General features: G+C 38.2%; 1 protein-coding gene across 3 annotated transcripts in view; it reads left to right on the forward strand.

Annotated features, from left to right (window-relative positions):
* col14a1a (collagen, type XIV, alpha 1a) overlaps positions 1-12,652 on the forward strand; it is a 67,088-nt gene that overhangs the window by 14,706 nt on the left and 39,730 nt on the right. For all 3 annotated transcript variants that reach the window (XM_077721104.1, XM_077721105.1, XM_077721103.1), the window contains exons 6-18: positions 5,496-5,651; positions 5,724-5,843; positions 5,976-6,140; positions 6,259-6,423; positions 6,745-6,896; positions 7,563-7,692; positions 8,143-8,288; positions 8,401-8,530; positions 8,780-8,919; positions 9,133-9,259; positions 10,007-10,146; positions 12,093-12,225; positions 12,591-12,626. In XM_077721104.1, coding sequence (XP_077577230.1) covers positions 5,496-5,651; positions 5,724-5,843; positions 5,976-6,140; positions 6,259-6,423; positions 6,745-6,896; positions 7,563-7,692; positions 8,143-8,288; positions 8,401-8,530; positions 8,780-8,919; positions 9,133-9,259; positions 10,007-10,146; positions 12,093-12,225; positions 12,591-12,626 — 1,740 coding nt within the window. The remainder of the gene's footprint in view (positions 1-5,495; positions 5,652-5,723; positions 5,844-5,975; positions 6,141-6,258; positions 6,424-6,744; positions 6,897-7,562; positions 7,693-8,142; positions 8,289-8,400; positions 8,531-8,779; positions 8,920-9,132; positions 9,260-10,006; positions 10,147-12,092; positions 12,226-12,590; positions 12,627-12,652) is intronic.

Consider the following 12,652-nt stretch of genomic DNA (forward strand, 5'->3'; position numbering starts at 1 on the left):
ACGGATGCAAAAAGAAAAGTCATTTTTATGTGCTTTGCAATTGGCACACTTTCTTTCCTTCAATTTTTTCTCTTTCCATTTCAACAACGTCTCTTTAAAACTTTGCATTGCGCTTAGGCTCACAGCTAAATCCTTGCTTTACAGACCAGGGCCACCAGCGTATGCACTTGGTGTGCATTGGCAATCTTTGGGAGCAGATTGACTGTCGCTCATTTTGGTTTAACAGGCTCGTGAAAGAGAGGGGGCACTGTGCACTACTCTTCAGACTTTTGTCCTTGTCCTCACTTATGTAATAGGGTTCGCAGCTAGGTTAAGCTAATTGCATGACACTGCACTTTGGTGGCATATGGGTCACTTTTGGAAGGGACTGGTAAAGTAAAGAGGTCAATTAAAATGATTTGTGTCGACTTTTGTCCTTTTCTACCTCATAGAAAAGGCTTAAAATGAAAGCACTCTTAAATGCAATCCTGTGCATTAAAGTCACACAGATTGATGAAAATAGACTTCGGGAAGAGAGCCAGGTTAAATATTATATCTTTTGGAATAGGGAAAGAAATGCGTCAGTATTTTAGGTAATTACTTGCAGTTTGCTTAAAAGCCATACATCCCAAAGACTAAATCTTTACGTGCGATCCTTGTTTTGCCAATATTCGGGAACATTGGTACATTTTTGTAAATGATGTGTAAACACCTGTGTGGCCAGATGTAATGCATGATTTAGGTTAAATTACATTTAGTTTCTCAATTTAATTAAATTTGTAGTCATTTTCCAAACACACCTCAAATTTAACTACTTCATGCTCACTTAAAATTAGCAATGCTGGCAACTTTAAATCACAAGAAATCCAATCACGATTGGTCAAATGGCCGTTGTGTCCAAAGTCATCCATAACAGCCAAGAAAAATAAAATGCATTTGCATAATAGGTGCCTACACAACTCAACAAATATGTGAGCAATGAGGCAAGAGATTAGGTTAAGACAAATAGAATAGAAAAAGCTGGGGAACGCCTACAGAAAAGGTAGAATCAAGTTTAGGGAAGCCTCATGCTTTATTGAGTCAATGCATAAAACATATGTGGTGTCATAACGTCTTTGCAGTGCGATGAAACAGACAAAGGCATCGATTCAAGATCAAGAGACCAAAAAAGGTCTTTTGTGCAACAAGACAAACTGTCAAAATACATCTGTTGGCTTAAGCTGTAAAACCCATTGGAAAACCTTCTACCAAGGTGGGCCTACAAATTATTGCAAGTTTATGGAGGTGATGTGAGGACCACTAAGGAAATGGCAAAAGTCACAAATCACGGCATGTTGCCTGATTTAATAAACCTGGCAACTAAGCAGAGTAAAGCTTCAATTTTGGCCCCTTGTCAGATTTATCTAAAAATTAGATTTCAGCTCAGGCAGGCTTGGTTGTTGGCGTCTTTTGTGTCACAAAATACACTTGGGATCCTACTTAAAATGTTGTCCTTCCTTCAAAATGTTTGAAAATTGAATGAAAATACGAAATGAATTGATGCCTGTAGGAAGCTGTTCATTTAAAGATCCTGTCAAATGGAAGCAACATCAATAAATAATTTGACAGGCAAACGAAAAGAGTGGTTTTGACAAGCCTGTCAAATTTAAATCAGGCTTCAAAATCAGGAAAAATAAGGCTAGCCTGTTAAGTCACAGGAGCTGTCACAAACAACTAGCGTAGGCTACTGGCACACAATGCACTTCTGCCCTATGATGCTTCCCAGGGTCTCTCAATAGGTCATTTTTCACCTCCTTTGCTGTGTTTTGGCTTGCAACCACTCTTCAGTAGTTGTTATTCCGTGCATGATATCATGAAGCCCCAAATAACATGAAAAGCATAAACACCCAAGGGAAGATGTATTTTTGGGCGGTTGTAATTTGAAATCATTTCTTGTGCCCTGCGATTGGCTGGCCACAAATTCAGGGTGACCTCTGCCTGGTGCCAATAGTGTGCTCGGATAGGGCCCAGCAACCCCCGCGACCCTTGTAAGCAGTTCAGAAAATAAATGAAAGAATGAATGCTTGGCCAATTTAGTATGAATAAGGAAGTCGTTATCAGCCTGAATAGCCACTGATAGAACTTCGCCTTTATAAAGTACAGGGGGTTGTGCAGGCCAAAAAGCCAATGTCAGCAGATCCTTTATTTAGGCCCTTTCAAAAAAAATACTGCTTGCTGAGGAGGTAAAACAGAATTCATTAGTACAACTCCGAAATAAATACTACTTAATCTTTGCACATGTTTTCATCAAACTCATGTATCCAAAACAAAGCAGTGTATATCTTGCAATGTTGTAGAATGCTGAAGCCGTCTTAACTGATTTATGGCAAGCTAGAGATACTCTTCTGCCACACCAACGAGTATCCCATTATTTTATGGCAGATATGGTTTAGGTTATATCCTACACACTAATGTAATGCAAAACAATTTAAAATATATTGCTTTCAATATCTTTGCCATAAATTACCATTGTTTATGTGTGAATTGCCACCAAGCAAATAGTTTACTTTAGTTTAGAATATAAAAAGTTCAATGACCAAGAGAAATGTTGGTGTCATTGGGATTTTTTTTCCACTGTCTGCTATTAACATAATTTGACATTCATTTCAGTCGGTGAGAGTAATATAACCCTTAAAGAGAAATCACTTCACATTTTGTCTAATCCTTCTCCAAAAGAAGTCGCTTTTAAATCAAGGCTTTGCCATTTTTCTTATTAGGCAATTTATTTCATTTCCACATGTTTTTGTTCGATATAACTTCTGTAAAAAGTAGCATTTGATTACGTAGTTGCACGCTCCCCTGATTTTGGTGCATGCATCTCGACTTCAGATCATAGTTAGTGACACGAATGTGAACGACAGTATGCCTCTCGTATACAGCATGTGTCCTATGATTGACTGTTGACTAGTCAAGGGTGTCATCTGCCTGTTCCCAGCGGTGCAACGTTCAGCTCAGCAATCAATAAAATAGATAGAAGTAATGGATGGTATCTATAAAACCTTTTGCCATGATATCAATACATGTGTTACAGCCGCTAAAACCTCCCCCCGTCTTCTTGCTCCAGGTTTTGTTTATGATGTGTTTCTCTACATGTTAACAATTGCTCTCCTTGAGGCGTGCAGAATACAAGCAGGAGCTCCCATTGAAACTGTCCCAGTTTCAGTCCCAATTTAAGCAGCCGTGCTTGATAAGGTGTTAGTCACTTACTTTCCCCCATTGGTCTGATCGGTGTTCGAATGCGCCTCCAGGTAGATTGTCTGTTCCACCATGTGTTTCCATGTCAATTGTAGATGATTTACCTCATTTTTCTATACTTGCCTGTAAATAGGATTAGTTACAGCATGGAGCTTTGCTCATCACGGCTTTATAAGCAAATATGGTTCAAATAGAGTTCAAGTATGATACATCAACACCAAATTAGCACCAAGTGCATTAATTCTTTAAATGCTTGAATTTGAAGACGGAATGTTTTTCTTCAAATCTGGTGGAACAAAACGATTTCATGCCATTCGTCGTGTTTTCCTGCAATTATAATTTGTGTAATGTTATCAAGTAATTTTTGAACATTTCCTTGCCTACAATTTTGGGTACCAATAGTTTGTAGAAGGGTCCTCATTTAAAGCTGTTCAACTTATTTTTATTATAATTTAGAATCCATCTATTCAAGGTGAATGGACTGTCGTAGACACTGCCTTGGCCATTCTACTTTGTAACATAGACTGAACAGAATGTGTCAGATCCTCTCAAAAAGGCTTGTCACCTTCTCGGTGTATCTAATTTTTTTCCCTTTTCATTTTTCAATACGAGTGTGAATAAGGAATGAGCTCTCACACGCTATAGCTCCGGATATGTAATTTCAGTTGGAAAGAACCAAGGGTGTGAGATGAGAGCAGAGAAGAATGGGTGTTGGTAGTGAAAAAGAAAAGAGCCTAGGCAGATGAGACTTTTCCTGGGGTGTAGATGCACCTTTGACCAGCCGACTCTTATCTATCTGCAAGCCAGGCAGTGTGTAACGATGTTATGGATCCTCCTAAATGACAGTAGCAACTGAACAATCCCTCCAACATTAACAACACTGTGTCCATATCAATTGGTAGCAGTAAGGCATAGCTTTGATTTGATGTTTTTTATGTGTGCATAACTATAAGTCAATAGCTACACGATTTTACTAATTATGTTTATCGGATATGTGATTTTGGATAGCTTGTCAAAATATTGGCCAAATTTAATTTGGCAAAAACATCCTATTATTATGAAATGCTTTTCTGAGATCATACAAGCTTCTGCAATATTTAATCACAGCCACGCTGAATTTGTGAACGATTCGTTCTGCAAGGTCCAAATAAATCTGTTCTAACTTCCCGATCTTGATATTAACAAGACACAGTTGCAGTTGATTTCATTCTCTTTGTAAAATCTTTATGATAATTGAATATGAAATTCCGTAAATATATTTTTTAAAGTTATGAGTCACATCTTTAGGCACTGCTGTTTAGTTTGAACCATGCCAGCTTGGCCTTTACCCTTTAATTTATGGCTGACTATCACGAAGGAATTTGCATTTAGTGTGTGATTAGTGTGGCCTCTATGGATGAGTCATCTTGTTTTAATTATTTATCCAAGTACCACATACTGTCGATTTTGTTCTAAAATGGTCGTTTAATTGTCTGTTATGAATACAGGATACAGTGTGAAATATAAGTGTCCTTCTGGAAGGTTAGTTGTCGCCCAACCTGGGCTCAGCACCTTGCCCTGGTGACCATGGGAAATTAACCTTGAGCAAGATGCTGAATCATGTTTTGCTCCTGATTCTTCATCAATATGTAACTGATGAGGTAGTGTCAAAGCACTTTGAGTACCTGCAAGTTAGAACAACACTATACAAGTGAAAGCCCATTTATCTTTTGCTCAACTGGATATAAATCTAATAATATTAACAATGTTCATGGAAAAGGTGATGCAATTAACAACTTCACATTTGAGCTATACTAGCAATGATGTTGTTTCAGAACTGTTACAAATCACACCTCTATAGGATAGATTTAAAAATTCATTTTGGATTGGCTTTTGGTAAAGAAGCAGAACAAAAACAGATGTGTTTATTTTCATTTCATTCGATTTGTTGTTATTCTGCTTACTTGAAGTGTTGTTCTCTATTCAATTATGTAGAAGGGATTGAACAAAAATGCCCTTCTTGCCTTCCTCAAATTGATTTGGATTATTCCTCTATACCAATGAGATTAGTCATTAATGTCAATGGATTTTTAGGTAGATCAAAATTCACTCTGAGATGTCGTAATTTATGGATGGATATAAAATCCACTTAATTAACCCCATAAATCATATCTTTCAAACCAGCTATTTTTCATTTTCTGAACCGCTTATTCTCACAAGGGTTGCGAAATGTGCTTGGTGAAGGTCAGAGCTGTAAATGAATGCCATTTTGTCATTTGGTTTGTATAATTTTTCCTCCCCAGCGGACCAGTTTGTATGTCACACGGAGTCCATAGCAGACATTGTCATCCTGGTAGATGGCTCCTGGAGTATTGGTCGACTCAACTTCCGACTGGTGCGAATATTTCTTGAAAACCTGGTTAACGCCTTTGACGTCGCCATTGATAAGACCCGAATAGGTACGACTACCAACAACACCTTGCTATTTTGAATTCACTATGATTTTTAAAAAATATAATCTTTGGTTGTAGGTCTGGCTCAGTATAGTGGTGATCCCAGAATAGAGTGGCACCTCAATGCCTTCACTACCAAGGAAGCCGTCATTGATGCTGTCAAGAACCTTCCTTACAAAGGAGGAAACACTCTCACTGGTACTTTTTTTATTGTTGCCATTTTTATTTGGCTCATTTCCCCCCAAATTAAATTAATTGTCCATTTCATAGATCTGGTTTGCATCTCAGTTCCACAGAACATGATGTACTAAACCATTGGTCTTTTTCTAGGGCTTGCACTGTCCTATATCTTGGAGAACTGTTTCAAGCTTGAGTCTGGTGCCCGTGTTGGCGTTCCTAAGATTGGGATCCTCATCACCGATGGCAAGTCTCAGGATGATGTCATACCTCCTGCAGAAAGCCTGCAAAAAGATGGAATTGAGCTATTTGCTATTGGTGAGATTAGGAACACACCAGAGGACAAGTGTTGTGAATTATCCTGTTATAGCACCATGCAAGTGCCCACTATTAGAATATGATGAAATTCCCTCATGTATTCCCTCTTCAATTGCAGGTGTAAAGAATGCTGATGAGAATGAGCTGCGCTCCATCGCCTCAGAGCCGGATGACTCTCATGTATACAATGTCGCTGACTTTCATGTTATGAGCTCCATTGTTGAAGGACTGACCAGAACCGTGTGTGAACAAGTGGAGCAGCAAGGCAAGGACATCAAGGAGCGTAAGTGGATAATGAGGCATAAAGTAATTTATGTCTGACTATCACGAAGGAATACATGGACCACCCAAACCAATGGATATTGAGGTTTAGCTTCATTAATGTAACTGTATTAGCAACAATATCAAAGTCTGATTGTTTTAGTTGTTTCATTAATTAAGTCAAAGTCATATATTTCCCGCCACCCGATATTGCAGTGGTTATTCTGCCTGACTAGGCTCCAGAAACCCAGTCATTACATAGAATTTTGATCTTGGAATGATTCATTCATGTTGTACTCTAAGTCCTCCATTTAATTCAGTGTATCAAATCTCTGTCTTTCAGTACGTCCTACAGGAAGCATTGGAGCACCTTCAGATTTGGTGATATCAGATGTCACAGCCAGGAGCTTTCGAGTTAGATGGCATCACTCCCCTGGAAACGTGGAGAAATACAAAGTGGTCTATGTTGCTGTTACTGGAGGAGAACCCCAGGAGGTAAAGGATTTTTTGTTTTTGGGGGTAGGAAATATCAGTGACTGGTACACACCTCGTCAATAAATACGTAACCGTGGATAGATTTGTGCTTTGATTATTATGGGTGACGTTATTATGAAAAATATATTCAATGATTACTGAGTGTTGGAGAACTCAATTTTATCTTCCCAAAAGCTTTGTTCCCATTATTCGCTCAGGAAAAAAAATTAACATCGATACTTTCTGTTTTTGATGCATGAATGGATGATGATTATACATGATCTGTCTATTTTCCTGCCATCTTCCCAAAGTCAGGTTGTTAAAGTAACACAAATGTAGGAAGGATACTCATATGATGTTAGTTTTCTAGCTCATTTTGATTGAGAAACTATTACATTTTATGCCTGCATAATTTAACAGTCACTATAGTTAATTCTGTGACTGAGGAAAAATCCATAGAATGACCATCATTTTAGCAGTGTCTCCTAGATTGTTATTTGTTGAAAAGGGTGAAAGGGGACAAGATTTTCCATCATCTGTATCATGGTGTGTGAAAAACATTTTTCCATTCTTTACTCTATTCTATCATTTTATTGTTGTGTCCCAACATTGATTTCCCCCCTTTCCCTCGACCATCTGCTCCCTGGTCTCAAATGTTTCTCTTCACACTCCTTGCACGCACCGCAGGCTGTTGTCGGCGGGCGCGACACCTCTGTGTTGTTGCAGGATCTCACCTCACAGACCGAATACCAGCTGTCTGTGTTTGCCGTTAATGAAAAGCAGGCCAGTGAACCACTAAGAGGATATGAAACAACCCGTAAGTGTTTATGCACACGCCTGCTTTTGCATTGGCCTCTTACAAACATGTGACATCACAAGTTTAGTAATGGAATAAACGGTTCATAGGTTTCCTCCCGAAGCAAAACAAAAGTCCATTATGTTTTACACTATCGTGTCCTTTACACATTTGTCTGTTTACAAAAGACAAGCATTTGTGGTATTCATATAAATCATACAGTATTAAGTAGCTCAAATGTTAACTGTTAAAAAATAACAAAATAAAACCTTGCATGTTTTACATGATAGGCCTCCAATACCCAGCTGTTGAAACACCTTTTATTCAGGTCATTCTTTTTGTGAATAAAAGTTATTCCATATGGAATTGCAACACCGTCCAGCCAAATATTACATTTTCAATATTTGATGTTATTTTTTGTTGTTGTTGTTCTGGCTGTATTGCACTGTGTGGGCTTGTGTGCATTTGCAGTGGCTCTTCCTACTGTGACCGGCCTCCAGCTTTTAGATGTGACTCACAACAGTATGAAAGCAAGATGGGACAGTGTGAAGGGTGCATCAGGCTACATGTTGCTTTATTCACCGCTCACGGATCACAGAGACTTGGGCGAGAAGGAGGTAATGTCCAAAACAATGTTAAGCATAAATACTATTTGCTTAGATAGCAGAGTACATATTTAACCACACGCAAACCATGGTCATGATGGTTGAAAGTTTCTTGGTTTTACAGATCAAAGTGTCAAAAGCAGTCAAGGAGCTAAATCTCGGTGGTCTGAGCCCCCACACTGAGTATACTGTCACTGTTTATGCTTTGTACGGAGATGAGGCTAGCGACCCCATTACAAACCAGGAAACAACCTGTAAGTGCTACATACCATAAACTGTGTTCCTCTTCCCTGGGTTATAAAGATTGTAGATGAAGATTTATACATGGCTTTAAGATGACATAAAATCTCTCCTACTCAGTCCACCAAAATGTACTTTGTTTCCCTTTTAAAAGGTTACATTTTGAAATGTTATTGGATATACTTTAACTACACTGGTTTGTCTTTTCAGGTGTTCAGTGAGTGTATTGTAAACATTTGCCACTCTCATTTTTTTTTGGTCAGTACCACTGAGCGCGCCTAGTAATCTCCAGTTCTCTGACATCACTCACAACTCGGCCCGCATCAGTTGGGACCCAGCCTCCAGTGAAGTTACTGGATATCGTATCATGTGGGTTAAGTCAGATGGACGAGTGACCGAGGAGGTGTGTGTGTTATTTTGCTCACTTTATACCAAATGTGATTTTCAAGCAATATCAGTACAATTATTAGTTTAATATTGGGAGAAATTATGTCAATGAGAAAGCAGCAGATCACGACTTGTTATTAACTTTTAAAGATGATTCCTTGCAAAATATCCAAAGAACTAAGTAAAATTGTTATCTAATGTTTAATTAATGTGCTTGGATTTCTTTCAGGTGGAAGTTGGTCCTGTCAGTTCTTATGATCTCACTGGACTGACATCCTTGAAGGAGTACTCAGTGGCTCTTTTTGCTCTCTATGATGAAGGCCAATCAGATCCGCTCACTGACAGATTTACAACAAGTAGGCTTCTTTTGTTGTTTAAATTGTCACTTTTCAGGCTTTTTTTTTTTTTACTATTCGTGTTTTAGCCAAAAGGTATAAATGAATTTCATGAAATTCAATACCAACTTATAGATTTGAGAGTTTGGGGTCTGAAGAATAGAGATCTGGTCATATCAGTGTTGAACTATCGGCACTGTAACTGGGTCTTTACCTGAGCCATTCCCATCAAATACATCCATTCTCATAGCAACAGCATAATTAATTGAACTTGCAGAACTGCAACACAGTGTCTATAAAAAGGTCTATCAATACTGTCCAAAGGTGATACATATTTTTCTCATTGCCAAATTGTCTTGAGTTTTCTGCACTAGTGGTTCTTCTGAAATGTTGGCTGTATGCCCACCTCATTTACACCTCGGCATAATAGCCTCAGCACATTAAAAGGTAATTTCTCTGTCCCTGACTATTCAATCATACTAACGGTTATTGATTGGTCAGAATATCCCTTTAGCAACAAGTCTAAATACTTCATTGCTGAGTCAGATGAATGAAATAGACTTTTGGCAAAGGCAAACTACTGAAGTCTTTCATCATGAACATGAGAATGTTTTCAATATCAGTTACTTCAATGATGAAAAGGCCTTAGAGGTTGGTTTTTCTTTTTAAATGGGATCACAGATACACAAATATCATGTGCAACATGTATAACAAAAGAAATATTTCAAATGCTAATGTAAAATAATAAATATATACTTTATCCCTCAGCTCCAGTTCCAGGTCCTCTTCATCTCCATTCCAGCGATGTCAGTTCAGACAGCTTTCAGGTCAGCTGGGATCACTCATCAGATGACATCATTGTCTATAGGCTCTCCTGGGCACCACTCACCGGGGGCAACACAAAGGAGGTTAGCCCAGTACAAATAATGTGCACATCTTGAATAGCTTCCACTATACCGCAGCAGTTAATGTTGTCTTTGAAGCGTTTACACTGACAACAATGAACGTGCGAACCATGAATACTAGGTTTTTAAAAGCCACATTTTCTGTGCTACTCCCTTCTCATCTATTTGAAAAATATTACATGAGTAAAAAAATAAGTTGGAGCCAAACATTGTTATCCTTTGGGATGTCACAATTGTTCAATAAGACAGCAGACTACTTGTGGCTGTGTGTGCCCTGATAAAGTGGAATGCGGCGTGCCGCTTGGACCTAACTGCTCCACTAGAGCTGGTAAAGCCCCAGACATGACTGAGTATAAATAAAGGCTGAATGGTCCTAGAAATGAATGGTTTGGGTGTTTTATTACACTGATCTAGGCTTTGGAGAGAACTGGGAGGTGGCGATAGAGCGCTCTAATGTCTGTAAAATCTGTGTGTGTGGCTGAATGTGAGTGATCAGTGCTGGAAATAACACTCTTGGGAGTTGGAAAGGTAGCCTGGAATCACAGATAGGGCACACTTTGTCTTTCATTCACTCAGCAAACATGCACCAACACTTGGGGAAACTGTTGAGAAGGGGAACAGACACGACACCACCACCCAAATCCTAGTGTCTCCTTATTCCTGACATGCTTTTACAGCCGTTGGAAAGATTCAATTCCTTGTAAATTCCAAACTGTTTTTGTTCTAAGCTGCTCTGAAATGCATAGCGCATACTTGTCTTATAGACGGTTATTTACACAGACAGCTAATAAGACAGACATATGGTACATGCTGATCATGGCAGTAATGAAAACTACGTTATATGAGACAATGTATGGCAGTAAACAAGAAGATAATAGATAAATGTAGACACGCAATGTTATTCATCCATCCTGAGAAATATTGCCAAGGATGATTTTGCATTTTTAAATGGTGCACTTGAAAGCAGGGTGCAAAACAACATGTGCCATCCTAGTGCAACCTATTTACAACTCGTGTAAACATTATATGTAGTATGATATAAAATGATTGTAATTTATCGTCACAACCTTTAAAACAACAGTAAAACTCATTTCAAATGTTTTCATAATTCTGGGTTATCTAACTATAAAGTAAAATTAGTTGTTTTTCTTTGAGAATGCAATACATTAGCTAATATTTAATGCATTTCTTGCTTCATGCTTTCTGTGAGCCTTTAATTATTTTGCGACATGTTCTCTTCTACCATTGTGTTTGAACTGAAGTATAATTTGGTAGTTGGATTATTTAGTTGTTGGGCCCTTTAAGAACTGCAACAGTAGATTTCAATTTACTTGTGAACAATTTGAAACTCTTCACCCTTCTGAAGTGATGGCTATGCCCGTGTCAACAGCTATTTATTATTTTTACAATACAACAGTCTCACTAACTTTTTAAAATGGTTATGCTAAAAGTCTTTCTTTGTGAACTTATTTACTTGAGACCTAATACGCCTTTCGGGTCCTTTATTCGTGTTTTGCCTCTGTAATGATTTCTTTCATCAATTAGACAAATGCCCCCGAGGGCTTTGCATAAAAGAAAAGGTAGCATAAATAGATAAATAGAAGCCGCCTCAATAAAATTTGAAAATAGAGAGATATACTCGTGAAGGATCACTGCAGTGCAGTTCTCGAGTCACTGCTAATTCCAAAGTTACTTGGCATGTACATTTTATATTGGGGTTTCATTCTTTTTTGTCTTTTACAAATTCCAAATGTTCTTTGGACTTTGCCACTGCAGCCAGTAAAGCTGGCAGTCACTGTTTATGTTACAATTACTTTCAAGTTCTTGTTTAAGATGTTACTGAGACTGCAGTAAGAGTTGAGCCATCTAAAGGAATGTTTTGTGTATATATACACATGTCTATAATATATATGTATATATATATATATAATTGTGTATTTGTGTTTTAGGTGGCCCTGAGTGGTAGTGATAACCAATACACTTTGAGAGATCTGGAGCCTTCCACTGAATATGAAGTTATTGTGAGGGCAGTTTTCAAAGATCAATCAGAGAGCGACGCCGTCTCAGTCACAGAAACTACATGTAAGACATATTTTGCAGGCACCAGATATGTTTGTTATTGGCTCCAGGGCTCTATTTTGATGATTTAATTGATAGAATACAATTTCTTGACTTGCATACCCTCACATTGCACTTCGCTCTAATGACTCCAATCAGGACAAACATGTGTTTAATCATAAAAGAAGACGTGCATTTTAGTACTTAGAGTCTTGTGCTGAATGTGACTAATTGCATTGACTTGTTTGTCCTTGTTTATCTCAGAGGAGGGAAATCTATTTTCCCCATCAATGATTTGTATGTATCTATCTAATTACCTGAGCTATTGATATCGAGAGTAGCTGTGTTTCGCTCTAATTATGTGATTGATGCTCTGTGTTTTTCCCCAGTGGCCAAAACAACAACGATCGCCACCACAACCTCTGGTGAGAAATACACGAATAACTGCAGA

Source organism: Stigmatopora nigra, chromosome 7 (assembly GCF_051989575.1).
Source record: "Stigmatopora nigra isolate UIUO_SnigA chromosome 7, RoL_Snig_1.1, whole genome shotgun sequence".
NCBI classification, from domain to species: domain Eukaryota; kingdom Metazoa; phylum Chordata; class Actinopteri; order Syngnathiformes; family Syngnathidae; genus Stigmatopora; species Stigmatopora nigra.